This window comes from Daphnia pulex, chromosome 9 (assembly GCF_021134715.1).
Source record: "Daphnia pulex isolate KAP4 chromosome 9, ASM2113471v1".
NCBI classification, from domain to species: domain Eukaryota; kingdom Metazoa; phylum Arthropoda; class Branchiopoda; order Diplostraca; family Daphniidae; genus Daphnia; species Daphnia pulex.
The window spans coordinates 635,387-660,534 of NC_060025.1; the positions used below are offsets into that span (position 1 = coordinate 635,387).

Sequence of the window (25,148 nt, forward strand, 5' to 3'; positions counted from 1 at the left end):
CTTGCCGAGACAAAAAAAATGAAGTGAAATTCTACCAACAGATGCGCGACGAACTGGCGACTTTTAAACAGTTTTTAATTTTGAAAAAAAAAGAGCTTCATTTAATGGGTCTCGTACGAGATGATGAAGGAAAGAAAACACCGACAGACATGTGTTGGATTTTAACTTAGTCGAACGAGACAAAAGCCGAGCGAGATATGACAGGTGAGAGGGAGTGACAATTGGACTCTGTCATAAGTACATGAGACTCTATAGAAATTAAGAATCGTAACAATAAAAAGGATTGCGGGAGCTTTGCGACAACACAAGCACCGCAAAGGTGATGCTCATACCCCCATACGAAAAAGGTAGCCGAAAACGTCAAGGGGTAGTTGGCCTGAGCGCCCGAGCTCAGGTAACTGACCTCCAAGGGATTTTAATTTTTTTTTTTTTTGTTGGACGCACGGCCAACTCAAGTTCCAACCGGCGGTACCATTTCGAAGGCATTTAATTCAACAAACAAAACATGTCGAATTATTACCAGCAACGAAAACGTTTCAAAATCGACTGTGGGATTTGTGCTTTGTCAACCCGAAATAAATAGAATGGGAAAACGGCGAGATTTGAAAGGGGGAAAAATACGATATGAATTATTGAATATGACGGCCGAATGCGTCGTCGACCGAGGATAGTGTAGTAACTAAGTACAGTGGACTAGAGCGTCGCGCGGGGGAGGGATGAAACGGACTCCCGAAAAATGCTGGTTGGCTGCTAGGAGACGGGCGAACGAATGAAAGAGGGAAAGAAAAAAAGGCCCTGCAGGTTGGTATAGGTATATTCTGACGTCAAGGAACCTTGACCATGAAATAAGGCAAGCCAAAGAAAAGGAGGAGGAGGAGGAACATCCTCGTGCCGTAATTCCGGAAGAGGGCATTCCGCCACCGCCGTGATACTTCCTCCGCGACGCGCCCGCGGTGCCCCCACCTCACGATATAAAAGCACCGGCATCGCAGCAGTTGATATCATTCCAACAGCGTCTTTCAAACAGTCCTCATTCCAAGAGGTGCTCTCCCATTCCAACCAAATCATCAGCGGATCACCCAACCAAGTTTGAGCTTTTATTTATTGGGCCGACGAAGTGAGCCATTCGATCGGATTCCCTAGTTTTCTGTCATCAGTTGTCTTTTCAACGCGCTGCATCTTTTATTTATTCCGGCGAAAAAAACCAACCCGAGGACACATTTGATCGACGACCTTGCAAGGTAAGCCAAAATTTGGACAAAAGTGTAACACTACTGTTTAAAAAAGAGCGGTAGAACAAAAAAAAAAACATTTGAATCACCTCAAGTAAACGGTCAATTTGTAAAATTCTGAATACTGGAGCGCTTAGCGGTGATATTTGAATGGATTCATTTTTTGACCCGCTCAGATCATCAAATGTCCAGTTTCGTTTAATTCTTGGTCCAGTTAGCAATATACACCGTTCGTTTCACGACGGACTTTTAAACTCGGTTGATTGCGGTTCACGCTACAATCCACAAGAACAATAAAGAAAAAAAAGGGCCAGTTTGTGACGCTTGAAAATTGCTCGATAAAATTTAAAAAAATGAAAATATCTTGAGCGGGAGACCAAGATGCAATCAAAATATCGGAAACTAACCGGTCAATAACCTTCAGTTATCTCGTCAAAAATTTAAACGCCATCATTTTCGATTGGAACCGTCAGGGTTAAAAAAAAAGAAGTCGAATGCTTCGTCATGCCAACATCAATAATGTCCGATTGTATTCCCTTTTTTCCTTTCTTTACCTAAAATAATTCGAGACCCCCTAATTGACTTGTTAGCGACTGTTGGCGAAAAAAAAAAAAAAAGGTATTGCAAATCACCTCGGGGTAATTCTTCACTTGATGTCACATTCAAAGACAAACTTCACCCGTCACGGGCGACTTGTAAGAAAAAAGGGATGGACCAACGAGAGGAATACCTTCCAGGTAGAGAAAATAGGAGAAAAGACAAAACGACGGCGACGCTTGAGCAAGTCAAGATGCTCCAGGATTTGAACTCGATGGAGCAAGGACACTTGTTACACCAAGGGTTGGTAAAAGCAGCAGCAAAGGGAAAGAAAGGGAAAGGACTCTATTACAAAGTAGTATACGGTACACCCAGGGCTGTATTTGGATTCCCTTGGCCTTTTCCCTACGGTCCAATGACTCTTGAGATGCTCACGTGTAGTGCGACAGTCAAGCGTGACCGGTTCAACGAACTTTACACATTTAATCAACATGTGAAATGTTCATTAGAGTCATTTTAAATAATTTCGCATCAATTATTTGTTTCGTTTTTTCTGACAACAGGTTCTAAATCGCTGCGATTGAAGGAATCAAAAAGCCTGTGAGTTTATTTGGAATTATTGATCCCATAACGAAGCGACAGATGGCCAAACAAAGAAGTCAGCCGGCATCACACCTGGTGTGGTCGGCTATTTACATCGTCCTGATGGCAGTCGGGATGATCGGCCTAGCCGAGGGTCAATTCACCGACACCGACGAAACCAGCGGTGCACCAACAACGCCCGTTAACTTGAGTTCGTCCACTAGCGTAGCCACCACGGTGGTAACCCCGCAACCACCGACGCAACAATCATCATCGGGACCTTCGTTTGCGGCTACTTCGCCCGCTACAGCCGGCCTCAATTGCCCGGAGGATAGCGTGACTTTCGAGCTCATCACTGGTTACGTCTACTCGGCACCGGCCGATATGCTCGACTCGCAGCCGGGCACGCTCATGCTAACCGATTGTATTCAGACCTGTCGGCAAAACACCAGCTGTCAGTCCATCAATTACGAGACCGGACTTTGTGTTCTCTTCAGCTCCAACGCTGATGCTATGCCAGGTAAGCATCACAAACTTGAAATAGTTTTGGCGGGCAATTTAAATTCAAATTTCTACTCCCCCCCCCAACAGGTGCACTGACCACTTCGCAATTCCCCGTCTTCACTCTGTACGTCCAAAAGAATTGCCTGCGCATCACAGTGGGTCCCACTGAACCCGTCGAGTCCATTACCGATGGCAGAGGAGCTCTCCGCATTAGCCCACCCAGCCAACGCAACCCAGCGCTGAGACCTCAACGCGTTCCGACCAGCCGAGCTGAGCCAGTGGGTGCCAACACCGTCTGCAATCGCGCCTGGAGTTTCGAGCGAGTCCAGGGCTACGAATTGGAAACTCTAGCCAAGCGCCGTCGCCGTGTTGCTAATCGCCAGGCATGCGAGGAACTCTGTCTCGGAGAACGTGAATTCACTTGCAGGTGAGTTTGATTTTTTTTTTTTTTACTTTCGATTTCTTTCTCTTAAAAATCAATCGGGCACGAAACCAAAAGTACAAACATTAAAGAAAAGGGAAAAAACAGCCTATTAACGTAGAACCCCAAAAAATGTTTTAATTGCATTCAAGCCGGCGAGAAAACGCCGTTTTCTCACACATGGCAATTTAATTTCGTCTTCGCCAAGGCAAAATGTTTCACAGGCAGGGATGCGTGACTGACCACCTTCAGGCCTGTAGCAGACCATTTTCACACAGAACCCCAACTGTTGTTTATAATTGAGAGTGAATTGCGAAACGCATACACAAAAAGAACCTAGCCCAACTACTATGTCCGGTAGGGAAAAAAATAGAGAGACAGTTTCAAAAGCACGGGCAATAAAAGCAGTCATGATTAAGTTCCGCTATTACACGTCAAAAGAAACCGACGTCTATGTAATTTGAGACCCACTAGCCCTACATTATAAAGTTTGTTTTTGGATACATTAACTGTTCCAACAGAGTGGGCCACAAAAGAACCTTTTATTACGTGAATTTTAATCGATTTCAATCATTAAAATTCACGCAAAGAAAAAAAAAATTACAAAAATCAACAATGATAGATCTGCACAAAAAAAATGACTCGATAATTTGTTGAGCGGGAATTTGAAAAAAACAAAATTCTAAGTAGAAAATCCCCAGTTCTCCCTTCTAGCAAGATTGGGCAGCTACATTTCTTTAGTATTCAAAGCGGCGTTCTTTTTATTTGCCTGGACCATGAACCGTCGACAACAGATGGCATTCTCCGTGGACCACCACTGTATCCTAACTCTATTCAATTGAAAACATTCAAAAGATGTTGAAAGCTCTTGGAGCTGCAACATAACTGTTGACACACCTAATCTAAAAGTAGAAGAGGTCTAATAAAATCAACAACGGGAAGTTTATCACAAACATTCTTTTGATGCTGTTCGTCACGGGATCAATGATAACGTCGCCCCAGAACAGGACATCACCACAAAAAAAAAAAAAAAAAAAAAAAACAACAAACAGATTGGATATCGACGACAAGTAGCGAGACTTTAAAGAGCAGCGAACTTGAAAAGACCTTGTTGGCGGTTGTTCACTCGGGCAAAACGTCGTTTAGTTCTATTCTAAAATGACATACGAAGCCACGATAAGGGCTTTTTTTAAAAAAAAAGAGAGAGAAAGGAAAACTGAAAGTACCATCTGGTGCCGATTTCTCACCACCGAAAGTGTTATGGCTCACGAACAGGTTTTCCCTACTCATCCCGTTGAAGGAGGAAAATGGTTGAAACGCTCCATAGATTTCTTTCGTCGCACGCAACAACAATTCCCAGAGCAGGAAAAATAACCCAAAATATTTTTTCATTTTCAATTTTCAATTGTTCAAAATAAAAATAGATCGGTGAATTTCAACAACGTCACTGGCGATTGCCGACTCTCTGACATGGACCGTCACACGATGGCCGGAACTGGAGCTTTCAAGCCATCGACCAGCTCTGACTACATGGAGAACAACTGCGTCGATGATCCCGTCAAACTCTGCGAGTTCCAGAAATTGGAAGGCCGCATTCTCAAGACCGTCGACTCAGTTTTCCAGGACGTTAGCACCATCGATGATTGCCGTCAACTCTGCCTCACCGCACCCTACCGCTGCCACTCTTTCGACTACGCTGACACTGGCGAGAACGTCTGCCGACTCAGCCATCACGCTTTGGCCACTTTGACCAACATTCAGGTATTGATTTTTTTCCCCCTTTTCTCGTCAACAGAAATTTAAAACGGACAATTCAATTAGGAACCTTACTTGGAGATTGCCGGAGCAGCCACTTATGAATTGAGCTCATGTTACAATGTCACGATCGACTGCCGCTCAGGCGACATGGTGGCCAAAATCCGCACCAGCAAAATCTTCAACGGAAAGATCTACGCAAAGGGCAGCCCCAACTCGTGCGTCAATGACGTCACAGCCAGTCTCGATTTCGAGCTCCGCATGGCCTACAACGACATCGAGTGCAACGTTCGCAAGGACGGACAGGGCCGATATTCCAACGACATCATTCTCCAACACCACGACCGTATCATCACCAGCGCTGATTTGGGTCTGTCCGTCCATTGCCAGTACGATTTGGGCAACAAGAGCGTCTCCAACCAGGTCGATCTGGAGATCACCGGCGACATTATTCCAGTTCTCAGCGAAGAAGCTGTCGTCGAAGGTCCCAACGTGGTCATGCGAGTTACCACTAAAGATGGCGTCGACGTACCATCCGCCCAAGTTGGTGATTCCCTCGATCTCCGCTTCGAGATCGTCGACAAAAACAGCCCGTACGAGATCTTTGTTCGCGATTTGGTCGCTCTGGATGGAGTTGACAGCAACGAGATTCTGTTGATCGATGACCGCGGGTGCCCCACTGATCCCAGCATTATGGGCGTCATCGATAAATCCGCCGAATCCAGCAAGATCCTTCTCAGCGCATTCGACGCCTTCAAATTCCCATCGTCCGACAAGGTTCAATTCCGCGCTTTGGTCTCACCCTGTCTGCCGTCCTGCGAGCCAGTCAAATGCGACGTGGCCGACTACACCGGGGATGTCCGTCTTCTCGATTCCTACGGTCGCAAGAGGAGGGCCCTATCAAGAGAGAGACGCGATGCCAACTCAGAAGAGGTCCTTGTCGTTCAAACCATCGAAATCGTCGACAGATTCAACCCACCACCAGCAGCAGACTTGTCTGACAGCGTGATGGAATTGGAAAAAGAGAGGAACCACTACTCGTTCATCAACGATTTCAAACACGGCGGCAATTCTTCATTGACTGAAGTTTTCATCAAAGAGAAGCTGTCGGGCAGTAGTTGCATCAACACGCTCGGTCTCATCATTGCTGGAGCTTTGTTCTTGGCCGCCCAATTGGTCATCATCGTCGCTTGGACTTACATCTGGCAAAGGAAGAGGCGTGCCAAGCAACAAGATAACATGACCATGGTCGATGTAGCTGTCAACAACCTTCACCAGCTCTACAATCCTAGCAACGCAGGTTATTCTCGAAGACTTTAAAAACCGTTCCAGCCACAGATTCTTTGTCGTCGTCGTCGTTTTTTTGTAATCTCCTCGGTTGGTATTTTCCCAAAAAATGTTTCCCTCCCAGACAATGTGACTCACCAAGGAATTCAAGGAATCATCTATTCCTCTCCTCTGATGAGTCACAAGGTCACATACGTGGTTTCTCTTGATTTGGGGCTTTGAAAGCGAGGTGACGGGGTTATTCTATCGTTTCTGAATGAGGTATTCCTTTCCTATTGATATACTCGACTCAATTTGTTACAATTATTCCTAGGCTTAAGATTTTCTTAGTAAACCTATGACATGCAATGCTTTCCATCCCTTCTCCCCCCCCCTTTCACTCCGTTTTTAGTGCAATCAAATTAACTAGTGTTTGCAATCGATCTTTCTCCTTATTTGAAATTAAGGAAACGAATCTAAAATTGTTCCCCCTCTGTGTACATAGAATCGGTCTCTTTTTTTCCAAAATTCAAAAATACAATGGAGTTTGATTTGTCAAACTTACCCTCAGCCTTTGGTCCTCTACCGTCCATACACGTGTGGCAAAATCTATTTTGGTTTTTAGAAAGTGTTAGAATGACTATCGTTAAAAGATTTCATCTGGTAATGTATTACCGTTGGAAGCAGCAAGAATCATCGCTCCGTTGGGATCGAATTCTACTGAGGTGATGCCGGCGTTACTACCCGTAAGAGATCCTCGAAGTGAACAACTATCTAAAAAGATTACAAACAAAAGTGAGGTGAGTAAAAGCTTTTAGAAGATTAATTAAGATGTCTTACTTTGACCAACATCCCATAACTTGATTTTTCTATCGCCTCCACCAGAAGCCAACATTCGACCAGCAGCATTGAACTGTAGCGCATTGACTTCTCCTTCATGAGCTTCCTATATGGTCAGACACACACAGTTCAATCATAGTTATAAAATCGTATGTAATAATGTTTTTAGTACAGAAAATGATTCTTTTGTGTAGAGTAGTCTCTTAGTGTAATTTTGGCCTACAGTGCTACATAACTTACAAATTTTGAATGGACTTTTGTCGGAATTGACGTTGAGAGTAGAGGCGTTTCGAATAGGATTCTGTCTGTACTAACTACTTTGACTTCACTTGCTGCTTCCTCAAGCTCCTTTTGCATTTGAGCTTGTTTAATCCTATTGAAAAAAATGAAACAATTAATAAGTAGTTTTCACATAACTAATTTTTTGTTAATGTTGAAACCTACTTTACAAAATGTTCATTTTCTTTATTTAATATTTCAGCATCATGGGCTTTGTAGGCCATCAACCTCTCAACCAGGGCAATGTTTTCAAACTAAACCAAATTTCAATTTAAGTGCAAAAATCAACTAGTAAGACTAACTATGTTTAACTTACATGAAGAATTTTTAATTTTTCTTCAATGGAGGCATATGCAATCTGCAAAGCTTGATGTTCATCTCTAAGCACCTGATTACCTCCCTCAATCTCTGAAAGACTTATCTCCAATTGCTTTTTTTCATCTTTCAACACAATAATAGTTGTTTCTGCTTCGTTTAGCCTGACAAATTTTTGTAGTGAAGAGTTAATGACTTATCGAGCACATGTTATGTAGTTTTTGTTTGACTTACAAGGATTCTTTTAAGCTAAGATTCTTTTCAGTTTCTTGCAATTTGCTGGTTAGGTCAACTATTTGTTGAGCATGTTCTCCTTTACGACGATGAAGATTTGTCAATTCTTCTTGCAGTGAATAGATCTTCTGTTCCAAAATCTATTCAATAAAAGTAAGATGAAGTTGCGTGTAAGTAATATGTAAGCCAGTTTTCATGCTAAATTCAATTTGAAAATTCACTAACTGAAGATTTTTCAGGTGCCTTATTTCCTTCACATAAACCTTGGCCATTTTGTAGACTCTCTTGCCTAAGTTTCTCATTCTGGATAGTAAGTAAGAGAATCTCATGCCTTAGTTCTGACACGGCATCAAATAACTTGTTATCTAATTAAATTGAAAAAGTGCAAGATTTATAGCAGACACACCACATGTTATTTCAAATAGAATTTTTTAAAATATCAACCATCAACTTACATGTAGCTATGAGAACTTCAAATGGCTCTTTTTCTCGATAATTTCTTTTTTCAATTTCCTTAACTATAACTCTTCTAATTGAAAGCTCGATATTTGAATACGCTAGAGCCATGTTTACAATTTAATCACTTAAAAGTTAAAACCAAAACAGTGATCGTTTTGCAAAAGACTTTCAAGGGCCAGTGCATCCGCAAAGAGTAAATAAAAACGAGGCTACACTAGCTCCAGGTGACAGAATTGTGAACTAAAGCTAAAACTAGGGCACGCACTTACATACATATCATTCCTCTGTTACTCTATCTAATAAAAAATTAATTAGAAACTTGCAAAATTAACAATACCAAATCGGAAATTTAATAATGCATTTGGATTGGATTTTACAAAATGTATTGTTAACTGAACTGCTTTAAATTGGTATAAATTGATTATTAAATAATTGAAAGAGAGTTTATAGTGTTAAGATTATCAACTTATATACAAATAAAAAAACAGATAGTCTCTTGTATTTTTTAAATTAACTAAGATCCGTGGATGACTACGAATTAAATTTTTTTAATTTTGGATTCACATCATTTTCCATGGTGTCGAATAGATGGCAGTGAGAGCACGACAATTGAAAAAGCGACGTGACATTTCACATTTCAGAAACTCGGAAGAAAAACAAATCGGTAGACTCTTCAGAGTTCAGAGTCCCTTATCGCTTGTTGAAGAAGCTGTTCTTGTACGCCATGGAAACGAAAGAGGAGGAGGTTGTAGAAAACGCTATGACTTTCATAGCTAGAATATTCAACGAAATTATCAGTAGCCCGCTAAATTTGGCTCTTTTGGGCGCCATCGGATATGTCGCTTACAAAATTGTTGCCACTCAAATGGAAGAGAGAAAAGTTAAACCCGAAGAACCTCCTTTACCGAAGGTGAGATCCAAGAGTTATGTGAACTTAATGTTAAATGGTTGCTTAGTTCTTATTTCATCAACAATACTTCTAGCTTAGAAAACAAGACATGACTATGGAGCAGCTAAAACAGTACAATGGAACTGGACCTGAAGGCAGAGTTTTGGTAGCTGTCAATGGGAAAGTCTTTGATGTCACCAAAGGTATGATACTTAACCATTTTTATACAAATCTTTTTTATCTTGACAGATTTTACTCAGTTTATAACATAGACCACCATTTATAACAATTTCAGTTCCTTCTCCATGTAACCTTTGTTTTTAAATATTGAGCACAAATTTTCTATTAGAAATGCAAAGGATCTTTTTAGTTGAATAATTCCATCTTTGCATTTTTTAGGTAAACGTTTCTACGGTCCTGGCGGTCCTTACGCAGCATTTGCCGGACGGGATGCTTCTCGTGGTCTTGCCACCTTTTCAGTTGCTGCATCTGATGACTTTGATGATCTGGCTGACCTCACCCCTGTTCAAAAAGAATCTGTAAAAGAATGGGAAACACAGTTCACTGGTTAGTGGCTTCTTATAACCTTTGCTATTGTTCAGTAGTTTATTCATGAACGTATTATTGATATTCTAGAAAAATACGAATATATCGGGCGACTATTGAGACCCGGAGAATTGTCGCGAAACTACTCAGATGGAGAAACAGAAGGGGAAAGTAGCGAGGAAGAAGAGGACGCAGCTTCATCTCGGCCGAAAGCTGAATAAAAGACCATCAGTGATTTTCTTACCATGTGTATAGTTGGTGTATTTTTATTGTCTTTGAGAAAAGGTGAAATTGTGCCCTCAATTTTCCATCTCATATTTCTTGCTTCTTTAAAAGGATTCAGAGTAAAAATTTGGCAGTTAAATAGCTGTTCTACACATTTCAAGCTTATTTTTTCATAACTCTTTAGTTTGAAAATTATTTTGTTCATTTGTGTACTAGGTCCATAATAAAAGGTGCCATTGTTTGATGCACACTATACATCTGGGATAAAAGCTCAATATAAAAATATCATTTAAACGAATAAAGATTGTCTTAAACTAATTTCAATTTGCTTTCCGCATATTTCGCACTAAGCAATTTCATAACTGCTGCATGAGGAAGGTCAGTTCTGGATGACTTGACAGCGGCATAGTTTTCTTTCACGAACAAAGCAAAAGCGTTAGGTGTTCTAGGCGTTGTGTCTTTCGGTTTCACATCTGCATTTTCATTTACACGACTTGATGGCTCTAAATTGGAAAAAAAAAATAATTTATTTATTTATTTTGAGTACACTTTTTCCCCACTATGTATACCTTTGCTAAGCTGTAATTGTCCCCTACACACTGGGCAGACATGTGTGGAAGTATCGATGGATTTGGAATGTCTACCAGCTGAATACTTGCAACTGACACAGTTATAATAGAATTTGTAAGATATTTCGTAGTTGTGGCAACGAGTTATCGGTGGCAGTTCCGGAAAAGTGTGCAATGCCTGGTTTGCCCATTTCCGCCATACTGGTCCATGTCCTGAACAGTAGATCGTAAAGAAATATTCAAATATTTAAAATAATTACTGTATATTCTAATATACCTCCTCTGCAATTGTCAATGATCCAAGTTGCTGTAAGAACAAAAGACAAAAAATAAAATATTAATGTATCTAAAGTCGATTTATATTGCATTGATAGCTTTACCTGCATGACATAATTCGTGAATCAAAGTGTCTCGCAATCGGCAAGGCGTATCTACCACTTTCACAGATAGCTCGATTCGTGACTCGAAGGTGATCATTTCTTTCTCGCGCTTCGTGAAATGGCGACAATAACCGGCAGTTCGAGTAAGTCTGCCATTCCAGGTTATTGAAAAATCGTGATGAAAAAAGTTGTTGAAAATCTCCTTGTTAAACATTTGGAAAAGACGGTTGGTCAGTTCATCACGAGTCTTGCGAAAATTCTTCATATACGGAATAGCTTCGAAATGTCGACATTCTTGCGGAATTTGTGAAGAAAGGGAAGCGAGGAAACTTCGTTCAGATTTCAAAGCGGGCTGTCTGAAAATGGTATCGCATTCAGCTTTTTTCTTTTGCCTTGATTTGACTAATTTCTTTGGTTTCACGATCGGAGCTGGTGGTTTTTCAATCGTCAGGCTGGAAAATACATCTTCTAATTCAGACTCGGACAATATTACTGTTGTCGGTGGCGTAGAAAAGTACTTCGTCGAAGAAATTACCGGTCTTGTTTTAAAAGGTTTACGAGGTAAACGTTCTGGTGAGGACGAAACTTCATCATCTGAAGGAATGCGTAACACAACAGGTTTTTTAAATGGCTTTGAAATTCTGAGAAAACTATCAGAATCGGAGCTGCTTTCTTTATCGTGGCAAGATGGTTTCTCTCTAGTTGCTAATTTTTCCCCCAGTGATTTTGTAATACACGGCGAGTCAAAGCTATCACCCAGCATAGAATCGGACGATTTTGGTGATGATCGTCCTATTGTGTTAAATTTAACTGGTGATGATTGTCCTGTTGTGTTAAATTTAACAAGTGATGATTGTCCTGTTGTGTTGAATTCAAACGGGGATAATTTTCTTGTTGTGTCAAATTTAATCTTTTGCTGGGCTGATGATAAAAAAGTACACACATGATTAATTAAAGCTATAAAAGAATAGTGAAACTAAAACCTTACCTGATTCAGGACCAACACTTTCATCATCAGAACTTAAAACTACTGTGTTGTTCTTGATGTCATCTGTCGTAGAGGCATAACTATTCTTAAATTTACGAACTCTATTTAGGATCTCTTGATCTTTACTGCTGCTATCTGATTCAATACAGTCATCTTCCAAGTTATTATCATCTACTGAGCTGAAGGAATCCTCTGCATTTTGCAACCATTTTCTAATCAAAGAATATTCTACTAGAGATTCATCTACTACATCAGCATTTTGGTTGGCATTAGTTAAGTCAGCCAATGAGTCACAATTAATGAACTCTTCGTCAGAACTGTCACCAACTAAGATTGAATGTCCCAGCAATGAATCCCTTTTATCCAACTGCTTTTTTTTACAAGAACTGAAAATGAATGATGCCGAAACTTTACGTCTCAAAGTGTCAGGAGTTTTAAATGGATCAACATTTTCCTTTGCATTCCTTATTCTCTTCAACGACAGTTTATTAGCTTTGTCTGAAATACACAAAATTTAAAATAATTATTAAAGATTTGAACTCACAATAAACAATAACTACAAGTTACCTCTAAGCTGAAAAGGGGTCAATTTTGAAGCAGTAGAAGATATTTTCTTCGCACGCCTCATTGTCAAAACGGGAGAGACACTTTCATCTGATGACATTCTCGAATTTTTTGTTAAATTCACTCAAGAAAACTTATGTAGACTTCTTACAGAGACCAACTCAACCACGTCTACATGAAATTCCGAAAGGTTCTTCGTCAAACTAATTTTACCCGACGATTGGACGTTTTTCAAAATCTGGTTTGAAATTGAATCTTTATCATCATCAAAGCTTGGGACTTCTGCAACAAACCACCAGAGGGTAGGGTACCACCAGATGATGTCAGATTTACAATTAGCATTGCATTTGTACCGATAAAATTGAAAAGTAGCATTTGTGTAACATAAAATTAAAGAATGTATTTGTATTATTATTTACGTTATTATAGGACTATAATATAATTATTTCAAACATTTATTACTAACATATGAAATACTAAGATGTGACTGAGGTAGCCGCAACGTCGCAACGCCACGCGCGAATTCCTCAAAATTGGAATGACTCTATATTTCAATGTAAACAACACGTTTTGAAAAGATGCTCGTCTGATTTCGCTATAGTATATATAATTGTTGGCTTCTGTATGTGACGCACTGTCATAAGCGTGTTCTCTATTAAAAATGGCGGACACGGATGAATTTTTAAAATGTTCAGAACAGATATTTTTATAATTGTATTTACGTGGATTTCAAATAACTTCATATTACAATATATATTACATACAATAACCAGAAACCACAACGCAAACATTTATTTCTCATTCGAATTAGTCATCTCCTAACCACACTGTGATTTCGTTTTTTTTAAATTTTTAATATTTTGCTTAGAGGAGATTGCAGCAGACAATGATTGGCTAGTATCTATGAAATTAACACAAATCATGCCACAACGAAATTTAACACACAAACATTATATAAACATGAGAAATGCCGTCGTCGGAAAAAGGACATTAATAATAAAGGGGTTCTAAGTTACTTCACTGAAATTTAAAACGAATATGGGAAAGAACATTCATCGTCGATAAAGCCAGTGAGAAACAATCCACCTCAAACCAGCTGTAATAACGGAATGACCTTTTCCGACCATGAGATTGGCAATTTGGCATTGACTGCAGCGTCGACGTAAGGACGCTGTATAAAGCTCATACACATAGTATAGTCTATTTGGGGGAGGGGGGAACAAAGTTATCAAAATATCGATTTTGATGAATTGAGAAAACGTTGAATGTACCAACTTGATTGAATCAGGTTATATGAAGATGTTGTTTAGTATTATTTTCAATTCAGAGCGGTGAACCATAACCTGTTTCAATAACAGTCCAAATGAATATTTAGAAACAATTTATACATTAAACTTAAGCCTACCATCGAAGTCCAGTTCGGGAAAATCCAAACTATCTTCCGCTGCTTCGTCATCATCCGAATCTGAGATGGACGAGATGGTTGTGTTTTTATCATCGTCATCTCCATTTCCGCTTTTACCACGTTCCTTGGACGAAGGGCCAGCACCATTGCCCAAGCCCATGGAGGCCGGGTTGACTCCATCACGACACCACATTTGACGCATCTCTTGGCGACGTTGCTTCATCAGCGTTTTGTACTCCGAGATCCGCAGTTTCTTGCCGTCCACAATGCAGGTGCGCTTGGGGCGTGGGCGGTAACGGTAGTCGGGATGTTTCTCCATGTGCACCTTCGACAGTCGTGATTGTTCCTCGTAGAACGGCTGTTTGTCGGCATTAGTCATGGCCTTCCAACGGGCACCTGCAACCATTCATCGAAAGGTTAGTTGCTGTCCTTATGATTGAATAAGAAGATCGACTGGTAATTACCAAGTATTTTGGAAATGTTGGAATTGTGCATATCCGGACAAGCTTTCAGAATTTTCCTTCGTTCATCTTTAGCCCAAACCATGAACGCGTTCATCGGTCGTTTGATGTGCGGCTTTCCTTCGGGGTCTCGACGACTTTGGCGAATTATTTTGGCTCCGTACATTTTTGCTATTCAATTCAAGAAATAAAAATTAATATTTGACATGGAGTGATAATTGTCCCACTCCCATCAGACTAAAATGTTTCATTGTTGTTCTATTCTGAAATCCATATATCTTATAGGAACTTACTGTTACGATTAGAGGAACTTCCATCGCGCTGTTGCTTGGCTGGTGTCTCCGACGAGTGCGAGCGGTCACTGGAAGATGCAATCGATACGATCCCCGTGCTATTGCTGATATTTGGTAGTGCATTGCCGTTCATCGACGGCAGGAAGAAGGGCATTGTAGGGAAAGGGCTGTTTGGTTCACCACTATTGTTGCTATTCATGGCTCCGTGGTGCTTATCTGATCCTATGATGCGTTCGTTGACTCCCATGCCTCCCATATTTGGTGGATTGAAACTCATTTTATTACCTAAGAAATTCAAAATGTATTGTACAAATGATAACAACGTATGCCTTTTGCCAATTATTATAAATGGTAATTACTGCTTGTTGTTATAATAAAAAGGACAGGGAGTTTTAAGAATCTACGGTGGATTACTGTACGGATGAATTACCTGTGAAGTTCATGGCAGCTAAATGAGGCGGCATGGACGAATAAGGAAGAAAATGGCTAGGGAAGAGCAATCCAGATCCGTGCATCATGTGGTTTTGTCCAGGAAACATGCGTGACGATGTCAACGAAGCCGTAGAGGTCAACGGAGTTGGCGTCGAAGATGGAGTACTGGGCGGAGTTGGACTGCCTCCCTGACCTAAACACAAAATTAGTAATGAGTTTCTAGCCAATAATTCTCTTTCTGAATAAAAATACCTTTTGATTTACTGAGATTGAGTGGTCCATCACCTTCTCGATTACCGCGTTGTTTCTTTGTGACTGGCGAACTGGTGGAAGATGGCAGCAAAACTCCATCGTGATTTCCAGCCGATGTTTTGTTAGCCGACTGCTCTGGGGTGGTGCTCCTCCTTACCGGAGACGGCAAATGTTTTTGTCCCATGGATGATGAACTCCAACCGGATGCCTGGAAATGACCATTAAAAAAGGGTTGTTAAAAAGAAAACAAGGCGGGTAGAAAAATTTACAAATTTACCATTGATGTGATTGGTGTTGATGGAGAACTTTTGGTGGTAACGGTGGAGGAACAGGCGGTTGGCCCAGATGGTGAGCCAAGAAAGTTTGGCGTTAATTGAGACAGTGCCGGATGGATCCCGTTGAACGAGGAGCCAGAAACGGACTGCGGACTACCAAGGGGATTCGCCGAGAATCCCTGAATGCCCGAATGGTGTCCTTGAAGATTGCGTAGAGATTCCAAGTAGGGCAGCAGCATCAGAGGCGGCATTCCGGCGGCGGCCAGACTTAGTGCTTTGTTTCCGTACTGAGAAAGTACTTGGGCCTAAATGAATTAATATTTAAAATGAATTAAAATCTCAACTGCATACAATGAGTGCTATGATTCCCCCAACATGAAGCTTGGTGCGGAAGTCATCCGCACGAATAATGAATGAAATAATGGCGAGATTAATTGCGCATTTTGGACTTAATTATTTACCTGAATCTCTTGAATTCGTTGCTGATGGAGAAACATCTGTTGACTTTGCTGTAAACGTTGCAACTCGATCTGGTGCTGGAGTTCTTGAAACTGTTGCATTTCGGCGTTGTTCTTTGATGCGGCCGCTGCTGCTGCTACGGCCATTTCCATGGCTGTTGGGCCACTATTGTGATGCGATGCTTGTTGTTGGTTATGTTGTTGGCCAGCCTATCGAAAAAACAAACAAATGGAAATTATTAATTTGAAGAAAATCATTAAAATGAATTTACTTGACTGATAGATTTTTGGTGCTTAAATAAACACGAATTATCATGGAAGACGTCGATTTAGCGCTTACGTAGGCTACCGGACAATACCTGACACACTTTATAATATTTAAATTCAAAGTTTTCCTTGTCTAGTCTAGTTTGTGTTCAAAACGCGCAAGGGTCGCAGCACTACAAAGCGTACATAAACCAGCTGGGAAGAGTTTATGGAGAACAACGGGTCGTTAAACTAGCATTGGGTACTTCTCAATCAACATTCCTACAGCTCGACATGTTTAGCTTTCCCTTCAAGTCATTCCTACCCTCGAAGATGTACTCTAGGACAGTAATCATGTTGCAACGCTAACTCATTGATGAGAGAAGGTCAAAATTGTTGGTGACAATAGGGCGTTACGTGTGCACTGGATAGTTTACGGAACCTTGCTACCGCACAACGGCCCCACGTGCAAGATTTGTGGCAGACGAGAACAGCTTTCACGTTTTCTGAACGAGAAATACACTTCTCCTTCAATTTTCCAACTGATTTTATTCTTTACTAATTTATTTTTCTTCAGCTTTTCTCTTGTGATGGCAATAGTGCGATATTTCAAAATAGATCAATTAAAAAAAAAGTGCGCTGTTTTCGTTTGTTTGTAAACACGAGTGGACATGTTGGGCGTGTAAATGAGTATTAAAACAAGCCGCCGACTATTGTTGTCCAATGCCGCACATTCCAAGGCCGACAGTTTGGTCTGTTGTTTTCCCCCCTTTCGTTGTTTTAAGCTCTCAGATGTGTAGATGGTGAAAACCCCCTTGAACTTGTCTCCATAAACATTAGTTCAATTCAAGCGTTTCAGACGCCGTTAGTTTCTTTTCTCTTTTGCGGCTTTTAAGTCTTGCGTGTACTCTCCTCTACTTGGTTTTTGTTTTGTGTGACGACTGCTGTTCACTCTCTCACATTCTCTCTCCTGCTGCTGCCTTGTTTATTGGACGCTGCTGAGCTTTTGCTTTCTCAGTTTCACCCAGACAATCGCTGGCTCTCTTATCTAGAACCCATCGAACTTCTCCTTTTTCCCCCAAAAAGAAAAATCATCACATTCACTCACAAAAAGAAAAATGGACGTGGGGAGAACAGGAAAGTAAAAAAAGAGTCTTGTGTGATTGAAGAATAACAGCTCCGCGTTTGTTCCCTCTGTCTTCTGTTTGCTGGGTCTTCTTTTCGTTTGTTTCGTTTTCGTTGCCTATCACCCCGCTTCTGCGGCCGACGTAGGCTACTACGAGATCATTAGTGGAGCTGAGTAGACAACACCAATTAACATTGGGCCACGAAGCCCTCCTCCACCCTCACAGACTTCTAATTCTCAAAATGAAACGTATTAGCTGTTACGCCTCTTTTGATGGTCATGATGTGACGGCTCGTCCGCTCCCTTCCTTTTCTTATTCGTGTCTTTACGTCAATGTAAAACTCACCCTCGTTCTTTTCCAGATCAAATTTGACGAGAAAAATACTATTGTCAATTGACCGATAGAAGCTAAAAAACAAATGCCAGAATTGGAATCAGTTCCCAATGACAATCGAATGTTTGTCTGTCAGTGCTCAGTGGGTGGAAGACAAAAGAATCCCAGAAGGATGGACTCCTCATATTTCCTCTTTGGCTCTCAATAACAGCGAGGAGGAGAGACAAAACAAAACAGAAGCGGGGGTGGCTGTTCCCACGACCGAGGGGGCTGATATAACACATGTGTTTCGAATCAACAGAGACGTAGCGGAATTCTTTATGTGGGGGATCCATTGACCAGGAACCAAAGAGGAAAGAAAAAGGGAAAAGAACAAATAGAAGGGGTTGTGTGGGAGATCTGTTAAAAGTCGCCCGCTTGAATAAGGAATGAGCTGAGCGCTAGGCTCCGGAGGAATGAAGGGTTGGACTTTTTCTCCGCTACTGATGCGCTTTTTTTCCTTTTTCTGAATGTAAGTGAGTGCCCACAGTCGCAGACATCCGTCCTTGATGTTGATCGTGTTTGACAGTTCGGCTTTATGACCGCTCCCTCTCTTTAGTTCACTGTCTGGTATCATTTCAGCCGACCAACCAATAATACCTTCCAGCACCCTTCCACTCTAGGAGTAACAAGGGGAGCCCCCTTTACATTATGCACCCTCACTCGTCTCTCCCCGCATCTTGTTGTGATAACGTTCGAGACAAATCACCGAAACAATAACCCATCAACCGTGACCAAGACTTGTTTTGATGTGACGCAATTATTCTAATTTATTGTTTTACTCTTGTCGAAATAACTGAGTTAAGTTTTGTGCAGATTTCTAAAAAAAAGCGGAAAAATGAAAAGCATCTTCATCATTCGTTTAAAAATTCTTGGCGCATTGTGTAGTGGCACCCCAGAGTCCCAACAAAAATGCCGGGCAGTCGCATCTTGTGATGAAACTGGTTCGATGGCAATAATGGGATTGACTAGGGCGTTGCGGATGAGGGAAGGAAGAGGATAACGTAACGGCAACAATCGGTATGCTCGTCAATTAGAGGCCACTCGATCAAGCGGCTGTCGGAGCGCTAGCGGACGGATGTGAGAAAGGAAAAGAACATGCAACAGTTCGCCTTGCGGATATATAACTCTCGTCCGTCCTAATGGAAAGAAAGTGAATTCTGTTTCTCGACCTTGGTCAACAGCAACACGTTTTATCTGGGTGCGCGGCCAAAGGGATTGGGTCTACAAATAAAAACAGGCCAACCCTTACGAGTGACCAATCCACTACGCAATTTATCAACGTCATGGAGCACTAAAGACAAGACCCCGGTCAGCATCGGTTAGTGCTCTATCAAACCAAGATGATATTGTCAAAGTAGGAAACTAGCCTCTTACAGGCTATTCTATTATATTCTATAAGTATGGGAGAAGAAGAAGGAAGGCTGCCGTCAAGGAAATAGGAAGGACATCAGGCGGATGTAAAGACTGTAGAAAACGGAATAATCAAAAGATCTTTAATCTGAATCTAATGTTAATTAAAACAAATGATGCCCGACGGAGAGTTAAAAAAAATTGTAATTCTTGTGAAATTTCTGTTTTCTTATTTATTCTATCGGTGCCAAGGCCCTTGGGTTGAATGTCAAAGTCCCAAAATGTCAAATTTCCGCGATCCTCTTGTGCAATGTACAGAATCATGACGAACAAAAAATAAAAGATGTAAGGTCGTGTGCTTAGTCTAGTCATTTTTTACTTCTTGGAATTGTTTGTCAATGATCTGCTTGAACCTGCGCGCGTGTTAGTAGCTGCAGCAGAGCCGAAAGAGAAAAGAAAGCCGATCTAGTTTCGTGTTTTGTCTGATTAAAAGCAGATAGCACTTCTAGCAAGACATCACATCAATAAAATTCTGATGGCGACTGGATGACCAGAAAATTTTTCTTTTTTCTTTTCCCCAGACCCCAGTCTATGTTGATTGTTTTCTGTTTTATTTGTTTGTTTCCTTTTCAAACAGAAACAGATGACAACCGTTGGCCACAAACATCTCCAAGAAATGCTAACCCAAAGGGAGGAAAAATTGGGCGAATAATAATAAAAAAAGAACGAAAGAAAGATGTTGTCAGTTCCTGTAAACAAATGCAAGAGGGGGACTTCAACATCACAGAAAAGTTTCCAGCAGGATGAGATGAAGCTGAGGAAACCCGAGACGGTCGGACGAAGAGTCACAGTATCGAGACACAAAAACAGAAAGAAAAGAAGAAAGAAAGAAAGGCAGAGATTATCTTGTGAACTGAACTGCTGTGGTGGTCGGACTGAACCGGCGGATCGGCTGACAGATGCGGTTCCTTCGTCCAATTCGTGGCCTTTTGTGACCCGATCCCAAGCTCCTCGTCCGCCTTCAAATTGTCTGTTACAGTTAGTATAAACCCGCTCCCGTGGATTTGTGTATACAGTATTTATTCATTGGAAGATAACAGAGAGTATATATGTAGAAGAAAGAAGTAAAAGTTGAGATAAGGAAAGAATTGGTAAAAACCCAAATGAAATAATTTATCAGACCAGGACTATCGTTTTACGCTTTGACGTCTCGATATGCGTATTTTTTACCAAATCAAAACAACAACAAGATTACAACCATAACATAGCCTGCGAGCATTATTCCATCCGGCTACTGTTATTCGTTCATCCGATAACCTTTGCTAGCGACCTTTGTCTGTGTTGTATTTGTTATTGCTCACACTTGCGCTTCTGTATCGCTGAACGGGAGTGCCTCACATCAGCTGGATGATTTATTTACACATCCAAACTATGGTCTCGAATTTGTTCACGCAGCAATACACTTTCAATGGCGACCAGCCGACCACAATATGAGTAAAATGGAAAATCGGAATAAACTTTTCGTCACGCAGATGCAAACTGACCGAGCGATCATGCTAAATATTTAAGGATTCTTAGATTCACACTTCAGTTCAATATTCTACTTGCAATGTGTGGAAAAGTGGTATGGTACAATTGGTAATTTGGTACATGCATGAATAAATATTGACAGTCTATTTCCAGATCTACAAATCAGCTTTAAGATTAAAATGCTGAACCGAAAAATATTATTTTCGTTCCTCGATGGCTAGAATAATCTTTATCCTAGTTGATCAAAACATTTCCCCATCGTCGTCGAATGGAATTTTATTTTTTATTATTATTTGAATTTTCATCTTTTAAAATAAATACACAAGCTGCGAAATGATTTATCAAATTCGTTGACCCATCAAGTTCTACTTAATTGGCATTTTTCTGTGGCTTCATGGCAAACAGAACGAATGACCGAATGGGCATAGGTCGGTTAATGTTCTAGTAAACAACTGAGTTTCAATGAATCAAACATCAGCTTTTGCGTCAAAGCCCCCCTTTCTAAAAATAGAATATCTCTCTGTCGCATGATAACCTTTTTACCAGAACAACATTAAGCTATTTATAAAACGTTATAAATAGATACATTATACATCCAAAGGGGATCGAGTCGTCCCCATTCAGCGTGTAGCATTTTACTTCTTCGTCTATAAGCTGTCGTTCGAGATATTAGCCAGCCAACTGTTGTTGGCAATTAAAAAATTATGAATTTTGTTTTCTCTTTTGGCTCTCCCCGTTCAACCCATTGCGTGCTGACACCACTGACGTCCGTCCTAAGACCCTTCACATCTTTATTACCCTTTCCTCTGTCTTCGCTCATCGAGCGATAATCATTTCGTGAATTCTTTTCGCTTGCATTCACGATCTGTTTGTCGCTATTAGGAGGAGCAAAGCCAAACTGGGTTGAACGACACGCAGACGGTCATCTAAATGGAAAAGAGGCTACTATCCGTATAACTATATGCGATGCTCTTTGGTTGGCGACTTCCGTCGGCCAAAGAGCGCGTGCTGTGTCAATAGAGTTTTAACGACTCTACGTCGTAGATATACAGATGATCGTTGTTCTTAGCTGCCGGAGAACAGCTGAGAAGTCGCGACGACAGATAACTTATATTTATATTTATACACATAGGTGTGTGTGTGTGTGTCTGTGTGTGTGGAATAAGCCAAGGAGTCGGACAAAACCAATCAAATGCGGCGTTATGTGGTCGAGCGCGATGACGGATTGGTTTCGAACCGTTTGGTGAGCAGGAGAGGTAATTATACGCCACAGTCGGCCAGTTGTGTATAAATTTACTGTAAAGCTAAGAGAGGGCGATCATAAAAGAGTGGGAGACAGGCGGGACCGCCAGTGCGGATGAGAGCCGAGCCATGGAAAACAATCGTAAACCTAAATCATCACAAAATAAGCGAAACAGAGAAAAGTAAAAAGAAATTCGACGCCGAGTTTCTTTTCCTTTTATCGTTTTCTTTATTTGAACTCGCTGGCTGCCGGCTTTTATACATCGAAAGGAGACAAGACTGCAGAGACCGGTGGAAAGACAAAAGCCGACGTCTCCTATGTGTGTGCCGTGTTCTCCTGTCGGATTTTCAGTACTGTACTGAATGTACTGGGCATGGGACAAAAAAGATGAAATAAAAATGTCCGTTTCCGGTGTTAAGTGTCCCTCTGCGGTGGATTCTACAGCCGATGGAAACCATAGGGAATATCATGGGGAGAAACGCGCAGTAAAGCAGAAACCGTCACTCAACGAGAAACAACAGTTCGCGGGCGAGCGACACACAAGACACAACAAATAAACCCCCTGGAAATAGAAAACTGATGCGGTCTCCCCTTTTTAGTGCGCAACATCTAGCCTATTTTCCCTTCTCGTTTTAGATTTTTGTCATCCCACGTCATAGACGATTCTCTTCATTCGAAACGAATTGCCACCGAATAAAAATTCCATGAAAATGCGGAGTAAACAAAACTTTTTCATACATTGCATTCCGATTCTTTTTGTTTGATATTGTCGGCTGTTTATTTATTTGTTGAGACACGTGCTGCTCTAGTGATAAACGTAGCAACAAAAAATATGTAGTTGACCGCCCAGCAAGACGCCACTAATATACAATTTCACACGTTTCACCGTGGTCTATGCATTTTTTTTTTTTTTTTTTTAAATGAGGTGTGTATTCGCCGAAGGTCCGGCCGTGGTCTATGCATAGTCTGCACTTTTGGACGTCGATTCATTTCCTCCCGGGTAAGTCTTAAAGCCGGTCGGAAACAAAACACGGGCCTATTTCCGTCTGGACATTGGAAAACACAAAGCCCTGCCATTCAAATTCCAACGAATTGCGTTGAAGACGATGAGTCAAAACTGGACTGAGCAACGCCGATATAGTGCAAAGCGGTACGGTAGTTGTGTTGGGGGGAATATCGTCAGTTATTATGGAGTTGTTGGTTCGCAGTTGGGCAAACTCGGTGGATCGACGCTATGTGGAAGAAAGACGTCGGGAAACGGGTGCTGGATCTAGGAACAATCCCAACAACTTCCGGTCGCCTCTGTTCTGTTCTCGTTTCTATAACTGGGAAAGCGACGGGCGACCGTTGGCAGTTGTCAAACTTCCGCCGTTTTGGAAGCGAAGGAAAGTCATTATGGCAACGGGAGAAACGGTCGATCGAAGCTGTTTGATGAGAATCGGCGTTCGCAGAAGTCGCTACATTTGGTACAACAAACACTGAGGCAGCCCATCGGGTGAAAAGTAAAGATCGGGACTTAATGAAGGGGAAAAGTTTTGAGGGGTAGCACTTAGGAGAAACCAATTGTCGTTTCAAACGAACGATTAGCACATCGATCGACAAGATGACCATTTTACATGAAAAGGAGTTTTCTCTTCATTTTTCCCAGTGTGTCTTATGCCAAATTTGAGACCGAAGCTACAGGACTATCGACTGGGCCTTGTTTATGGTGGTGCCTATCTCAACTTTTTTAGTGATTTGTTCACATTGAAACAAAATCACCCCAACACTGTCTTCGCCTCCTTCTTCTCCTGTTACTGGTAACCAAGAACTAAATCCAGACACAATCTCATTCGTTGGGTCAAACTACGCGACATTGACTGGAGAGAGTTCATGCCTCTTTTTCTCATCTTTTGTTTTAAAAATGAGCCCCAGTGGGTTTTGGAAGTTGTTCGTTTTGATTCTAAAGGTCAACGGCGTAAAAAAAATGGACAAGGACGATATCAAGAGCCTTTTCAAAAACATTGATCGTTAATGGCACAGTTTGATGCGCTCATCTGCAGTACCCTGGACATATTAGGTCTATGCATGTGACAGCGGGTTACAGAGAGCATCTTCACGTTGAGATATGCTGTCTAGCCTGGGAAAGTTCAGCCCGTTCTTTTCTTTTTTTCTCAGAATAGTCGAGCGGCTGCAATCAACTGACTGCGAGTATCGCATTACCTTTCTCTAACTACACCAGCGACTGTGCTATAAACTAAGCAACCGCTAACAGATAAGGAGCTGCAATGGAGATGGGAAAGTAGGAAAAGACCAAGGCTCAACAAGAAAGACTGTGCAGCACAGCGCAATCTTTCATCACATTGACACGGAACAAGGAAAGACTATCGCAACTCGAGACGTCATGTTTTTGGGACATTTTTTCAATCGAAAAAAAAAAATCGAAAACTGTCGACTCGAACAAAAGGGGCTACGCATATGTCAAATTCAGACCAGAGAATTTGAAAAACACAAAATTGTGTCTCAGCATTTGACAAGTGGGTGGCAGCGAGGCGGGATGGGAGAAAACAACTGTTCCGAGTTCTGTCGGACACGCTCGTATGCGGTTGAAGGCGTTTGGCAGATGGAAGAAACACACAACAGGCGAGGCAAATGCGGCAATAATTAGTGACGCACATCCCTTTCTTTTAAATTTTTTGGTATTCTCTTGTCATATTGTTCTTTTTCTTTTTTGACTTTGGTGTTGATTTGGACGTTGTTTCTTTTTTGCCATTCCCAATTCGTTTTCGACGCGTTAGATTTAAATCACACGGAACGTGTCGTCGTTTCGTCTTCTTGGCTCCGAGCCTTGTCTAGTCTTTGGCCTGACAACGTTCCGTCACGCTCACGATAACGCTTGGAATTGTAAATCTTTTGTTGGCCGGCTGTAAAATATCTCCAGCTCGTGTTCAACATAAAATGAAATGGAAAAAGAATGACAAATCCATCCGCTCGCCATTGTCTCGGTTAATAACGGCGAGATGGTGGAATAGAAGCAGCAAATGCCATTTTCTTCGTTACAGTTACAAATTTGGGGAAAACAAAAACAAAAAACCAAGGGAAAAAGGCTGACAGTGTCACATGACTTGTCATCCGAA

At 41.3% G+C, this 25,148-nt stretch overlaps 4 protein-coding genes across 4 annotated transcripts in view; 2 read left to right on the forward strand and 2 right to left on the reverse strand.

Annotated features, from left to right (window-relative positions):
- LOC124202020 (autophagy-related protein 16-1-like) overlaps positions 1-8,569 on the reverse strand; it is a 26,582-nt gene extending 18,013 nt beyond the window's left edge. The window contains exons 1-9 of the mRNA XM_046598289.1: positions 8,421-8,569; positions 8,191-8,330; positions 7,966-8,105; positions 7,733-7,895; positions 7,582-7,670; positions 7,378-7,510; positions 7,138-7,243; positions 6,973-7,071; positions 6,863-6,906 (exon numbers count right to left, since the gene is read on the reverse strand). Coding sequence (XP_046454245.1) covers positions 6,863-6,906; positions 6,973-7,071; positions 7,138-7,243; positions 7,378-7,510; positions 7,582-7,670; positions 7,733-7,895; positions 7,966-8,105; positions 8,191-8,330; positions 8,421-8,532 — 1,026 coding nt within the window. The 5' untranslated portion in view covers positions 8,533-8,569. The remainder of the gene's footprint in view (positions 1-6,862; positions 6,907-6,972; positions 7,072-7,137; positions 7,244-7,377; positions 7,511-7,581; positions 7,671-7,732; positions 7,896-7,965; positions 8,106-8,190; positions 8,331-8,420) is intronic.
- On the forward strand, positions 992-6,867 carry LOC124202019. The gene is made up of 5 exons (XM_046598288.1): positions 992-1,241; positions 2,333-2,871; positions 2,943-3,282; positions 4,701-5,037; positions 5,098-6,867. The coding sequence occupies exons 2-5, from the start codon at positions 2,412-2,414 to the stop codon at positions 6,349-6,351; spliced, it is 2,391 nt and encodes a 796-aa protein (XP_046454244.1). The 5' UTR covers positions 992-1,241; positions 2,333-2,411; the 3' UTR covers positions 6,352-6,867.
- On the forward strand, positions 8,549-10,339 carry LOC124202021 (membrane-associated progesterone receptor component 1-like). The gene is made up of 4 exons (XM_046598290.1): positions 8,549-9,334; positions 9,408-9,516; positions 9,713-9,880; positions 9,950-10,339. Exons 1-4 carry the CDS (start codon positions 9,149-9,151, stop codon positions 10,078-10,080), a joined length of 594 nt encoding a protein of 197 aa, XP_046454246.1. The 5' UTR covers positions 8,549-9,148; the 3' UTR covers positions 10,081-10,339.
- The window catches only part of LOC124202022, a 25,257-nt gene continuing 10,385 nt past the window's right edge, over positions 10,277-25,148 (reverse strand). Inside the window, exons 4-15 of the mRNA XM_046598291.1 lie at positions 16,165-16,371; positions 15,706-16,008; positions 15,429-15,636; positions 15,175-15,369; positions 14,745-15,029; positions 14,455-14,622; positions 13,991-14,386; positions 12,022-12,519; positions 11,034-11,954; positions 10,931-10,960; positions 10,654-10,866; positions 10,277-10,587 (exon numbers count right to left, since the gene is read on the reverse strand). Of these exons, the coding sequence (XP_046454247.1) occupies positions 10,394-10,587; positions 10,654-10,866; positions 10,931-10,960; positions 11,034-11,954; positions 12,022-12,519; positions 13,991-14,386; positions 14,455-14,622; positions 14,745-15,029; positions 15,175-15,369; positions 15,429-15,636; positions 15,706-16,008; positions 16,165-16,371 (3,618 nt within the window). The 3' untranslated portion in view covers positions 10,277-10,393. The remainder of the gene's footprint in view (positions 10,588-10,653; positions 10,867-10,930; positions 10,961-11,033; positions 11,955-12,021; positions 12,520-13,990; positions 14,387-14,454; positions 14,623-14,744; positions 15,030-15,174; positions 15,370-15,428; positions 15,637-15,705; positions 16,009-16,164; positions 16,372-25,148) is intronic.